Source organism: Zonotrichia albicollis, chromosome 1 (genome assembly GCF_047830755.1).
Source record: "Zonotrichia albicollis isolate bZonAlb1 chromosome 1, bZonAlb1.hap1, whole genome shotgun sequence".
Taxonomy (NCBI): Eukaryota; Metazoa; Chordata; class Aves; order Passeriformes; family Passerellidae; genus Zonotrichia; species Zonotrichia albicollis.
The window spans coordinates 107276821-107289882 of record NC_133819.1 but is presented as its reverse complement, the minus strand read 5'-3'; the positions used below and the strand labels follow the sequence as shown (position 1 = coordinate 107289882).

The 13062-nt window shown below is 37.8% G+C and overlaps 1 protein-coding gene across 3 annotated transcripts in view; it reads left to right on the top strand.

The window, feature by feature from the left end:
• The window catches only part of ESCO1 (establishment of sister chromatid cohesion N-acetyltransferase 1), a 34941-nt gene continuing 21879 nt past the window's right edge, over nt 1-13062 (top strand). Inside the window, exons 1-7 of one of the 3 annotated variants that reach the window (XR_012582162.1) lie at nt 1-153; nt 2828-2931; nt 3091-3289; nt 3854-5216; nt 5857-5968; nt 7131-7194; nt 9261-9375. Coding sequence is in view for 2 of the 3 variants with exons in the window: in XM_005490717.4 (XP_005490774.2) it covers nt 3093-3289; nt 3854-5216; nt 5857-5968; nt 7131-7194; nt 9261-9375 (1851 nt within the window). In the remaining variant the exon portion in view is untranslated. Of the gene's footprint in view, nt 154-670; nt 1196-2827; nt 2932-3090; nt 3290-3853; nt 5217-5856; nt 5969-7130; nt 7195-9260; nt 9376-13062 lie in introns of those variants that run through there. The other 2 variants (XM_005490717.4, XM_026795654.2) reach the window with 2 other exon arrangements.

The following is a 13062-nucleotide window of genomic DNA, read 5'->3' as shown; positions in this document are numbered from 1 at the left end:
CGCCGGGGGAGGCTGGGCCGGTGGCGGGCGGGGCGCGGCGCGCCGGGGCGGGCGGGACGGGGCGGCGCCGCGGCGGTGCCCGGCTGTGGGCGGGTTCGAGGCTCGGGCTCGCCGCCTCCGCCAGCGCCGGCACGTCGCTGACACCCTCGCGAGGTAAGCGGCCGCTGGCAGACCGTGGGGTGGGAGAGGGGGCGCTGAGGAAGTTGCTCTCCCCCACACTCCCCCCCCTTCACCCCACCCGTGTCCCGCCGAGTCCCGTCACCCCCGGCTGCCCCGTGCCCGCTGCCCCCCGCGCCCCCGCCCGGGGCCGAGAGCCCGGCAGCGGCTCCTCCCCGGGCCTGCCCGCCGCTGTCGCGGGGGGAGCGAGCTGGCCGTGCCCGCTCGGGAGCGGGGAGCCGTGGCGGCCGCCCAGCCTTATCCCGGTACCCCCGCCCTGCCCCCGGCGGCCCTGGCCGGGCCGCAGGAGCTCCCGGCCGGGAGTGGGGTCCCGCCGACAGGCCCTGCCCCGGGAGGGTTGTCACCGCGGGGCGCTGGGGTGACTGACACCGGGCCACGCTTGCAGGCCTTCCCTTCCCTTCCCTTCCCTTCCCTTCCCTTCCCTTCCCTTCCCTTCCCTTCCCTTCCCCCTGAGTTGTGCCGAAGGGGCTCCCAGGCGCTGCCTGGCCCTCAGCCGGGACCGCTCAGGTTCGAGAGCCCCGCACCCTGTCCAGCTGGTGGGCAACCTGCCTCAGCCCCTGCTCTAAAGACTGCAAGCTGTGCGGCTCGCGTTTCTCTGTTTTGTTCGTTTGTTGGTTTGGATTTTTTGGGTTTGAGGCTTTTGTTTGCTCTATTTTGTTTTCGGGTCGTCCCCCCCCCCCCCCGTACTTCTTGCACCAGTCCTTTCTTTGCTCGCGTTCTAGTTTGTTCCTGCACTTCTGTGTCTTCCCTGCTTTCCATAATCCGGCTTTTACTCGAGGGTGACTTCTCCAGGGCAGAGACTGCCAGTTCTGGAATGTCTGGAAAAGACTTTCCTCTGTTGTACAAAGTATTAGCAGGAAAGAAATTAACGTTCAAGAGCTCCGTGGGAGGAGAGTGTATTTTTTAGTCGCCTGAGAAGGAGTACCAGCGAGGGAAGTTCTGTACTTTCTGTTTTGTACTTCTGAGTCTTCCCCGAGTGTGCCATGTCATGTCTGGAAAAAAACCAAAGAAGGTCCAGGTGTGTGCAGCGTCATGATAATCTCAAATTCTGAGGGTTGGTGTTGTTCTCCAAGAGACCAAGGACCTATTCAGCAGCTGGGGCTGCTGTTTTCAGGATGAGTGACCATTCTGCATCTCTGATGGGTTTCCTTTGAGTGGTGGAAACCCCATAGACTTGGGAGATGTCACGAGCTATTAGAATGTAGGCATGCAATTCTACCACCTGCTCCTTAGGGAGAGACATGAAAGTAGCACCACAAAAAGTGCTATTAGAGATTGCTTTCCTGGGTAGAATTAAAAAAATTATACCTCAAAGATGGGTTGTTCATCATGTATCTTCTTTAAAGGAGAAAGTCAGAAGACAGCACTGGTATCTGGAATCTGAGTTTTTCACCATCTTTTTAACAAAATTAGCAGTTTTTCATGGTTAGAAATGCTTTCATAACTGGATAAATGAAAATGAGGTTAAGGATAATATAAAGTCTAAAGAAAAGAAAAAATGCAGTTGTTTGCTTTTCCCTTTTGGATAATGATGAGTTACTAAAAGGAGCTTAACATAAATATCTTTAAAGTTGTTGGGGAAAGACATACATTTGTCAATACTGGAAGTCATACTTTAGTTGTAGTGAACTGAAAGTGTCTGATCTGTGTTACAAAACTGGTGAATTGTTCATGTTTGACCTTAAAAATGTGTCAGATTTAGCATCAGATCAGTTAAGGTTTGAAAAGCAATGTAGTTTTATAGAAATCTGTATATAATCTGTAAGTCTGTCAGTGACAAAAATTAATAGGTAATTCGTGATTGAAAAAGCTGATGTGTGTGGAAGTTCTGACCCCTGAGTCTTCCAGTAAACTTTATTTTATGAAGTTTTTAATGAAACTTTATTGAACAATTATTATGTATATAATAATACAATAATGGTGTCTTTAAATAAGGGAACTGAAAGTTTCACAAGTCAGAAATGTCTATGAAAGAGGTGGTCAGCCAAATCTGTGAAGATATTTTTGTCAAGAATCTCTGTTAGCTCTCAGACTCTTGTGCAGAGTAACTTCTGCATCGTTAACATCATTTCAGTTCTCATGAAGACATTGTCTTTAACTGCCCAAGGCAAATGTCTCTAACAATGCTATTTCCTTGCCTTTCCACCTCTGATTTGTAGCTTAAGTCATATTAGAAGGAACAGTTGTAGGTGGTTGCTGATGTCTGTGAAGTTCTGTTGTAGCAGCCACAAAACTTGGTAACTGAGTCTAATGGATTTATTCCCTGTTGCTGTGAAGCACAGGATTGACAGCAGTCCCACGTTTTTTGCCAGCTCTGAAAGAGAGCAGCGCACTATTTTCTGGAGAAAGGTGAAAGACTGAGAAACTTCCTTTTGAATTGTACTGTTACTTGCCACGTTTCAAAAGGTAAAAGGACAGCACTTAAGACAGCAAGTGCCAAAAATTGTTGGATATGGAAATAAAAAATAAAATTTGTCTGTTGCTTTTTGTTGGTTGTTTGTTTGGGTTTTTTTTTTTTTTTTTTTTTAGCTCCTTATCAATGAAACTCTAAAGCTAAGCATTGTTTGAGGGGATGGAAGAGGGTGGAAATGCAGTCTTGAATAGGAAGTTATGAAGTGTTTCCTGCATGAACGTTTTCTGTTCTTCATAGGTGGCATGAAACATCCTGTTTGCAAGCATATGCGTAAGGAATGCTCTTGTCACACCTTGATAAGTTACTTTGGCCTAAACATCGATTGCCTCTTGTAAAAATCTGTAAGTAAAATGAGTGTCATTTGATTTGAGATTGCTTTAATGATTCACTTTCTGATCACAGCATGATGTGGCTGTAAAAGGAAAGTGAATATATAAAAATGAAAATATATGATATTTGGTAAGGAGTCTCAATGCTGAGTTGCTTGTTTTTTTTTGTAGAAATGGCAGCTCAGAAAAGGAAGTCTACATTAGTAGAACCTTCTGCTAAACGTCCAAAGCTGGACAAGAACAGCAAACTGTCTTTGTCAAAGAAGGAGAAAGAAGTGTCGGATACAAAACATGGCTCAAATAAATCAAAGCCCAGTCAGTGTGCAGCGCAGGAGAAAGCTGTGCTCAAAACCTCTGTCAAACCAAACAGGTCAGTGACAAAAAAATTACATAATCCTGCATTATCTTGATAGACTACATTAGTGCAGAGGGAATCTGAGTTAAAGATTCAGTAAATAGTTAAATAGTGCTAGAAGGGAGATCAGATTTAAATTATTATGTATGCTGACTGCTACATGATTTTTCCCTGGAACCATCTAAGTGCCTTGAAATCCAGAAAGACCTCCTTCAAAAAAGTTTCTGAAGAAAAAATAAATCTAATATTATCTATCTGTATATATGTAACTCATGCTTCATTTGAAAGTCACAAATGTCAGTGATTAAAAACTGGTAGAAATGTTATAAAGCATTTAGCTGGCGTTCATAGTTCAGTTTTTCCATGCATAAAAAACATTAAATACAACACTTAAGAGTAACTAGGTGGAAGTGAATGCCTTTTTGGGATAATTCTTGAGCAAATTATTCCAAAAATAGTGAAAGTATAAGATCTAGTGTTTTTAAAAAGAAAAGAAAGAGGCAGAGGAGGAATGAAAAGAATCTTACGACAGACTGTACTTTCTGGATGCTGAAAAAAAATATTATTTGACTCTTTCAGTAATAACACCAATGAACCTGAAGTAGGAACACGCATGACTACAAGATCATCAGCACTCAACTCAAATAATAAAACAATACCTAGCAAAACAGTGCAACAGCAGCAGCCTAAATCTGCAAAAAATAAGGAGGTATGCCAGAAAAAATCTGTGCAAGAAATTCCTAAGTCAAAATGCTTAATTGCACCAAAAGAGCCAGTAATGAGGAGATCACAGAGACTGCAGCAGTTAACCCATATGCATGTTCCAGCAAGATCCCTGCGCAGCAGAGAAGTTAAAGAAGAAAAAGTGCCAGAAGTTAAGCACAGTAGCCAGGCAAAAAAACACTCTCACAGTGCTGCAGCAAAACCACTGAAATCTGCTGGAGGGAAAACGGAACAGAAAAACACAAAGATAAAGCCAAACAATACAAACAAGGATAAAGAGATACGTGTAGGAGTGATCAGCTCTCCTAAAAAGTGTAAAGCAGACAATAAAAAGGATAATTCCAGTAGCTTTCAACAAAATGTTCAAGAGTCCTTGTCATGTCATGCTGAGAGTCTTGAGAAAGTCAAGAAAGACCAAAAGGGCTCTGTGTCTCCCAATTCTAGCAGCACAAAGAAAGCAGAAACTGATTCTCTTAAGCCAAATTCTACAGCATCTAAGGAAAAGCAACAAACACATCAGAACATAAAACCCAGTACAAAACCAAAAAATACTTCACAGCCAGCTGTAAGTGAGACAAATGTGGCTGATCAACCAGAGAATGATGCAAAATCCAAAAGGGTGAGCATCCTTGAACTTTGTGAAGAAATTGCAGGTGAGATTGAGTCAGATACAGTGGAAGTGAGAAAAGACTCCCCTAATGCAGAGGATAGCAAAGCAGAAGAAAAGCACGATGACACACAGTTGCAGCAAAGTGAAATGCTTACTCAGAAAGAGCCCAGTCAAAGTACTCAGTGCAAACGGTTTTTCCCTAGCAAAAAAGCCATGCCTGTCAAATGCACTCTGAATGGCAGAAATAACTCCTCAAACAAAAACTCTAAATGGACCAAAATTAAATTGCTGAAAGCTAGTAATGTGAAGCAAAGTAATTCAAATTTTCCAAATGCCCCTAGGCTTCCTTTTTTAAAAGATTTCCCTGAAGTTTCAGAGGCGAGTCAAATGGCTGCAGAAGCAGAGCTTTCAAAGGCACAAGGCAAGCTGTCAACAAGACTCTTTGAGAATGAAAGTACAACTTGTGCACAGGAGAAATCGCATCCTTCATCTGAAAGAGCTGAAGCTAAAGAAGTAACATTAGAAACAAAGCAGCCCACAAAGAAAGGTGCAGAAAATGGTCTGTTGCCTAACTTGACAAAACATTTATGTGAGCCAAGACCAGATGAGGTAAGTTATTTTAATTATGGTGCATAGTGAGAGGGTGTTCTAAATCTATTCTGTTTTCTGAGAATCCCATGCTCAGAATTGTCTGAACAATGGCTTTCTTTTACAGTAACTTAAAATTTTCAAATGTATTAGATATTTACTGCTGTGTTGTTATAGATGGGTGATAGTAAGCTGAAAAATTAATTGATTTCACCCTCCTAGATTCTGTTGTTAACTAAATGATAATCAATAAAATTTTGTGCTGGAGCCAGAGGTTGCGTGGATTCATATGGACACTTCAGCTTCTCTAGCTTATTTGTTTTGCAAAGATGTATTACACCTTTGGAGTAAATGAACTTGTTTTCCTCTCATTTCCTTATCTGAATGTGTTTCTACTAAAATTTAGGATTTTAAGGATAACTGTTCTATAGAAAATATTTTACAAGCTTATATATAAAACGAAAAAGATTTTTTTCAAAATTAATATCACAAACTTCCTTATAGACTAGCTAAGACATTGCATTTTGTCTACTTAAATTGACATAAAACAGACGTTGTATTCAAAATTTTATCACTTAGTTCAATTAGAGGTTTTATTAATTGGTTAAAGACATTGAATAATTTGGACATTTTTTAATTTAACGTTTTCTCTTTTGCTTAGAACTTTCGATTACATTTGGAATCGAGTCCGGAAAGTTCTCCTGTAAAGTGTGTTACAGCTCCTAGACCGCCAAAGCAATTAAAAAAAGAACCCAGAGAAAGTGAACCTCAAGGTAACTGGCTACTGCAGATTTCTCTGCTTGGTTTGATCAGTTCTGTAGGAAGAAGAAGTCTCCCATTAAGAGGAATGGTTCACAGGGGTTAGGCTTAGCTGCTGCAGAACTAAACTTCAGGAGTAGGAGCTTTTGACCAGGGGGTTTTGTGTTCCTTTGTGTCACATCCAGGGCCACTTGAGTAGCTCTAAAATGTGCTTTCTTCTCTGGGCTGTGGAGTAGGAAAGAGGAGAAACCCAACCAAATTCTTTCCTTTTCCATGTAATAAAGCAGTAAAACTTGCATATTTTTGTTGGCTTCTTCTCTTGGCTTGGTTTTTGTTAATTCTCTGCTCTGTTTCCTTTGAATAAATATCTACATTTGTTTCTTTTAAATTTTTCTACTTGATCTTAACCAGTTTATTGATTGGGTAATGACTCTCCTGTTTTTATTATTTCTTCATTTATCAGCATGTGAATGCAGTTTGTAAAAGTTCATGATGAGTGTGATGTGAATATTTTGACTGAAGTACATTTGACTAAGAAATACTGTCAATAAATCACTAAGTTGTCTCTTCAATATTTTTTTTTTTCTATTCTTAGTGGTGAGGGGTTTGTTCTGGGATTTTCATGTATTCTTTTAATCTGACCCTTAGTTTGAGTGCACTGTTTTATTATTTAGCTTTACCAAATAGTTGGAGTTTTTTGCCTGTCATTGTAGGATACTTTTGAAGAGTAACTACTCTTAATTTCTGTTACAGAATTAAAAAAAAAATCTTTCTTTTGCTGTTTTTGATTGTTTCTTTTTCCTTAAGTGTTCTAGAATATGCCTCAGATGGGGGGATACTGTACATTTATGATTCTAATAAAATACAGACAGCTATTTATATGTGTGTCAGTGTAAACATATTTAAACTCCTGTGTAGTTTACTGCTGGCTTTGTTTAGCTTCTGGCAAACTGTCCTGCAGAACTACTGTCAAAATGTTGGAGAAAAATGCCTTTTTTCTAAATATACTTGGAGAAACATACGAATACTGCCTCAAACTTGAATATTTTTTATTGGCCATGAACAGATTGCAAAATTGTTTTGAATATGTTTTTTGAAAATCGCTGTTTGTGTAACTCAAATTTCTTTTGCAACTAAAAACTTCATTATAAAGTTATAATCTTTGATTAATTGCAGATTTGGCTCCCACACAGTTGATGCAAACTTCAGTAACAAGTCAAACTTCTGAATCTGAGAACAGGTATGGTATTTAATACATTATGAAATTACAGTAACCTTGTATGGATAGAGTTAGGAGAGGATTCATTATAAAGCAGTTTTCTCTTAGCCTCAGTTTTCAGTTTCAAATAAGTGACTTGTCCTTTGTAAAAACAGACTTTTCATTTTATCCCATTGTTTAGGCATGTTTTTAGTTTGCTAAGAAAATAATTAAGATATTTGTAGCTGCACATTTATTTCAAGAAGTATTATTTAACAGAGTTGGAAAAACGTTTATACTGGTCTGTTCCTCAAATCAGATGAGAACCAGGGACTCGGGGAAGGATTTGCCACGTGATTTTCATGTACTGAATTATTTCACTTACATCTGGAGGAGTTTTTCTACTCCTTGTACTATGGGAGTGTTTTACATGTGAATTTTTTTTAGGTGAGGAGGAGGGGGTTTAATTCAAAATTTTGTGATTGCTGTGAAAGGAAGGTGTCAGCAGCCATATTTTAAAAAGAAAAAGTTCTTAGTGCTAAATTTGTCTTACAGTTCAAGATTGTATTTTAGCCTTAATTACATTGACTGTTATTATTTTTGAGCAGTTCTGACGTAGGCTCTGGTTTTAGCCAATTACAAGCTTAAGACAAAAATTTCTTTGTACTTGATACCTTGAGCAGAAGCAGTGGCCAGTGTGTTATTACTGTTTTCTATATTCATAATGGGGACAAGAGGAAATGTTTCAGGTAATTTTCAGTACACCTCTCTGAGGCCACATTAACAATTCTGACTAACCAGCTTTTGTACATGTTGGAAAACTCTGCTTCTGTGGAACTTGACAGAAGATGGTGGATAAGGTAGATGCAAATTAGTTAAATGAGTGGTTTAAAATGTATTGATAAGCGCTGCAATAACTTTGATTTTTTTTTTCTTTTATTCTCAACTGCCAAACAGGTTTATGGTATATACTTAAATTTATTACCATTATTACGTGAACGAGCTCGTATTGCTTTACTGTTATCTGGATATATATTTTAATTCTGAGACCTTTCTTGCCCTGCTTTCTGTATGATATCCACCATTTAAGCCATTGTTCTTCCTGTGGTAATCCCACCATAAAATAGAGTAATCTGTTACCTGTGTGCATATCTACCTTGTAGCTCTTTTAGGGCTTTTTAGGAAAAGGCAAACTTTGAAGTAGCTACATAAGGCAAATTTTAGGGTACATGAGTGGAATAAAAAAATTACCCCCGTGTAATGATTTAGCACAAAATGCTGTTTTAAAAATGTCTGGAAGAGTTAATTTTTTAAAAAGCTCACTGGATTAACCTGCTGCCTGTGCTACAGGAGGTGCCACAATTAAGTTTGTTCAGAAACAGAAAAATATGTAAATACCTAGTTGAAGTATGTGTATTTTTGTGTGTGCTTTGCTTTGGCAGTCTCTACGAGTTTTATCCAAACCTGGAACAAATGTCACTTTTTCCCCCTGAATATAGGAGCAAGTTCATAGAATGGTTTTGGTGATAGTTTATTTTATTTTCCAGTGTTACTTTCAGCTGTGACAAGGAGATGTTTAAACTGAGTAAGATTGCAGTGGTACCGATGCATTTATTCCTCAGGTCTTCCTCCTTTGACTGCCACCTGTTAGAAGAGGATAAGTTTGAATTGTAGGGATTTGACATCTGACTTAGATTTGTGAGAATATATTTACATGGTCTGCTTTAGCAGCCTGATGTATGATACCTAAATATTGCTTTGGAAATACATAGCATTAGGCACCATCAGTCATGCTCTGATAGTGCCTCTTTTAAATGCTGGTGTTCATGGTTGAGGCCAGCCTACCCACTTGATAATAATTTTTTTTTTTTTAAGAAACAAAAAAACCCTGGTAATTAGGCTAGTTACAAACTGTGGTTTTGGTTAGTCCTTTTATTTCCTTATTTTTCCATTTGATTTGCACGTTAAAATATACCAGGACTTTATTTTATTTAATTAATTTGGATTTGCATCTTGGTAAAGTTTGTACTAATCACAACGTTTTGAGTATCTAGCATGACGTGTATAAGCAGTTCCATTTTTAACATGAAATATATTTGTGTTTCAAGGGCTCCATTGTCAAATCCTTCATTAGCATCAAAATGCACTAATTTGTCATCATCGGAGGAACCTATTCAGAAGCTAAAAGAAGCAGGAAAAGATGGTGATAAGCAGCTGATCACAGTAAGTAATACTCTTTTAGAAAGGCTTAGAGCTTCTTGAAGAAATTACCTCTGAATTTGCAGTGCTGTGGTTTAATGAACTTGTCTAAAAATCATTACTTATACATACTACTTACAACTTGTCTAAAAATCGTTACTTATACACTACTTATCACTGTTGTAAATGACTTGTAAAAGTAGAAACCTTGCTAGATTGCCATTCAGTGTTGATGGGAAAATGGTGTCAGCAAGCCTTGATGTTTTACATTTTTGTTAAAATAAATTTCTGCACTTTTTAAATAGAATGGTTTTTCATTGAAAATAGGGAAGGGAGAATGAATATGCTTTTACTAATGTGTAAGTTCTCAGTTTCTTAAAATTTCGGAATTATAGGGGGAGGTGCATCTGGTAGATTGTGTGCAGAATTAGTATCAATAGATTTGTTCCTGTGTCGTTTGTGTCCATTCTTCTGAGACCAACCTGAAGATTTCCCAGTGCATGCCCTTTTTTTACCATACAATTTAAGCAGTAGTACCAGTTGAGTTATTTATTCTTACCCTTTTGGCTATTAGCTACAAAATACAGGTAACAAGAAAACGTGAAATGAGAAGGGAGTGACACAGTTGTTTTGTCGTCATGTAGGATCACACAACTTGATTGTGAGACAGTGGGAGTTTTTGATTTTGTTTTGGTTTATGTTTTCAATAATGCACATAATCCTTGAGAAATGAAGAGTTAGAGAGGGAGAGGAATCCAGGCCATTAGGAAGGAAGGAGTTTTCTTATGAAATTATACCTCTAACATATATTATTGGAGATGTTACTAAGTTGTTCTTTTTTCATGTATTACATGGATTATACACGTGAAAATATTACCTGAAATAGAACCAAATGAATTCTGAACAGTCTGTTATATCCATACTGAGGTATTTTAAAATCAGAGCATCTAAGATCTAAAGTGATAAATGTAACCTCCAGTTATCTGATGTTATACAAGTCTAGGCATGAGAATGCCCAGCCACAGGATAACTGAACTGTACCTAACATTTAAGAAGTGTTTAAATTACTGCCTCTTTAAAATCTATTTTACCAACAGAATTAAAATGAATTATTAAGTATCTTAACTACATTAAAAGAGTTGTCAGAATATCCCTGTTCATTTCTGTGAAACTAACTTAATTTTTACTCATACAGTGATAGAACTTGCTAGGATCTTTGACATGAAGAAATACAGAACTTCCTGCTTGGCTACTGAAGAGGGCTTGTGTAGCTCTTTGCAGTGCTTATTATACAAAGAGGTTTTTTGCAAGTTACTGATTATGCTGGTAGTATCTTTATATTCAGCTAGAATTAGGAGAGTAATTTTTTCTTCAGGTATACAACAATAAAAGCTATTTACCAAGCAAAATTTTAAAGAAAGGTTCATTGATGTAGAACAATGGAGAAAATGAGGAAGAATGGGAGAGATTTGGTTTGTGGTTTTCTTTGGGTATTTCTGGAAAATGCAAGTGGGTATTTAATTTCTAAATGTGTAAATCACAGCTTCACAATATCTTACATATTTCAGCACTTCATACAAATCCAATTCACTTTGATTTCATTGAGTTCAGAGTAAGCTTTTTATTGTGTGGAAAGGGAATTTTAATAATGCCTGTATTTCAGTTTACCAAGACAACATTAGCTAGAGTATTGTTCTGTTACTCTTTAACCTTGGGGAAAACTGCTTTTTTGTCAAAACATGTAGAAGAACCCAAATATTAGTTAAGCCACTTTGTTAAATACTGTCCTTGACCTTGGTTACAGTGGGGATGAGACATAGTTATGTTTAGAATAGTTTGTGCCAGCTTCTAGAAGTGAAAAGTGGCTAAATTAACTTCTAAATTACCAGCTCTCCTCCTACAAATACTCTAAAGATGTGGGATTAAGTGCATATAATAAAATGTGGTACTTTTTGTAATTAATAGTTTTGCTTGCAAAACCATGGTGAGCTTTTAAAATGTGGATTCTGAATGGCTGGGCTTATTTTTCAATTATTAGTAGTAATTATTTTCAGAGGTATTTATGTAGTTCCACAATGTTCCTGTGAGAACAGAGAAATTAGTAATTTGGTTTAAAAACTGCTGAGGTTGAAATTTCTCCTATGTGGAGAGCAGTCTCACTATGCAAGGTCAAATCACTTAAATTAGCATTTATAGCGTCTAAAAAAATTATAGTTAATAGCTAGAAATCATTTTTATTTCAAGTTTCTGGCACGGTGTATTAAGAGAAGGAGTTTCATTGTTCTTTACCTTGAGCAAAGTTGGGAAGTCATGCTTTTATTCTTAGCAAGAGACATTTAATTAGAGCTTTGTTACACTTTTAAAAAAAACTAAATACCTGAGAGATGCAATTTAGTGCTCTCCAGTATGAGATCTGATTCTTTCAGAGATGTGTCAAGCCAGTCCATCTTAATGTATGTACAGAATCCTTTTTTCTCTTTGTAACCAAAGCTGAAAAACTAATTTTTTATTTGACTAGTCACATAATGCAAAATTTTTGTTTTGCTGCTCGTTTGCTGCTGAATTTTCCTTGTCTTTTATATAAAAGTTTGACCCTTGTCCTTTTCAGTTTTTTGTGGTGTCTGAGGCTCAGAGTCTGGAATGTTACAGTATTGTCTGTGTATTCTAACCTTTTTGGTCCCTGAGCTATATTTGAAGATGTGTTATGGTAAAACTGGGCTTTGTTTTTCACAACATGCTTTGGGCTTTTTATATTTAATCCTTAAAGATGTATCTTAGCTTCCTTCTTCTCCCATATGGTTACTAGAATGAATAGATTAATTTTCTTTTTTTCTTAAGTAATATAATCTTTAACAAGCTTTAAGGCTATTTGAGTAACAGGAGTAAAATAACACAAATTCTGTTTGTAGAAGAAATACTTAGTAGCTGCACTTGCACCATTCTCTTTCCTAGTACACATCATCCAGCTATCTGGGAAGCTTTCAAACATAAAATTATCTCATTTTGTAGAAGAACATCTAAGTCAAATGATGGGTTTTTTCTGTTCAGATTTGCTTGCTGTCACACGTCTTAAAAAGCGAGTATCTTCAGAGTATAGTACTTAGCTGAGAACAGAAAAGCATCTAGTGCTCCAAGACACTTCATAAAGCAAGCAGTGCCAGAAAACAGTGGTGTTTGGAGTGATATGCAAAGACTTAGGTTCAGACTAAAGAGAGTCTGAAATGGTCTGTTTTAGGGGAAAGAAGTCCCTCTCTTTCTTTCCCCACTCTTAGGGGAAAGAAATTTAGATCGAGGCTAAAAATTCATTGTGTTCCAACTCCGTGACTTGGTGTTTGGTGGAATAGTCTGTTCTGAATATTTGTGAACTTCACCCTCTTACACTCCATTTAAATGTTCATTTGGTAGGTTGTCAGGTTGCATGAAGCACCATAGGAAGCTTTGTGGAGTAATGCACTAAAATTGTTCTTGACTTTGCAATTACTTGAATGTGATTTGCAAATATGAGAACTTGCATATGAAATCATCTGTTCCTTTAAATTCTGAAATGGAAAGAAATACAAATGCACAAAGCACGTGTTCTCAGTTTTCATCAAATGAGAGATGCTGTACAAGCAAGACAAGGAAAGTCAGTTGTTTTTGTCTTGTAAAAATTCTGCTTGCCTCTCAGACCTAGGACAAAACTTTGACCATAAAAATAAGAATTGATAAAAG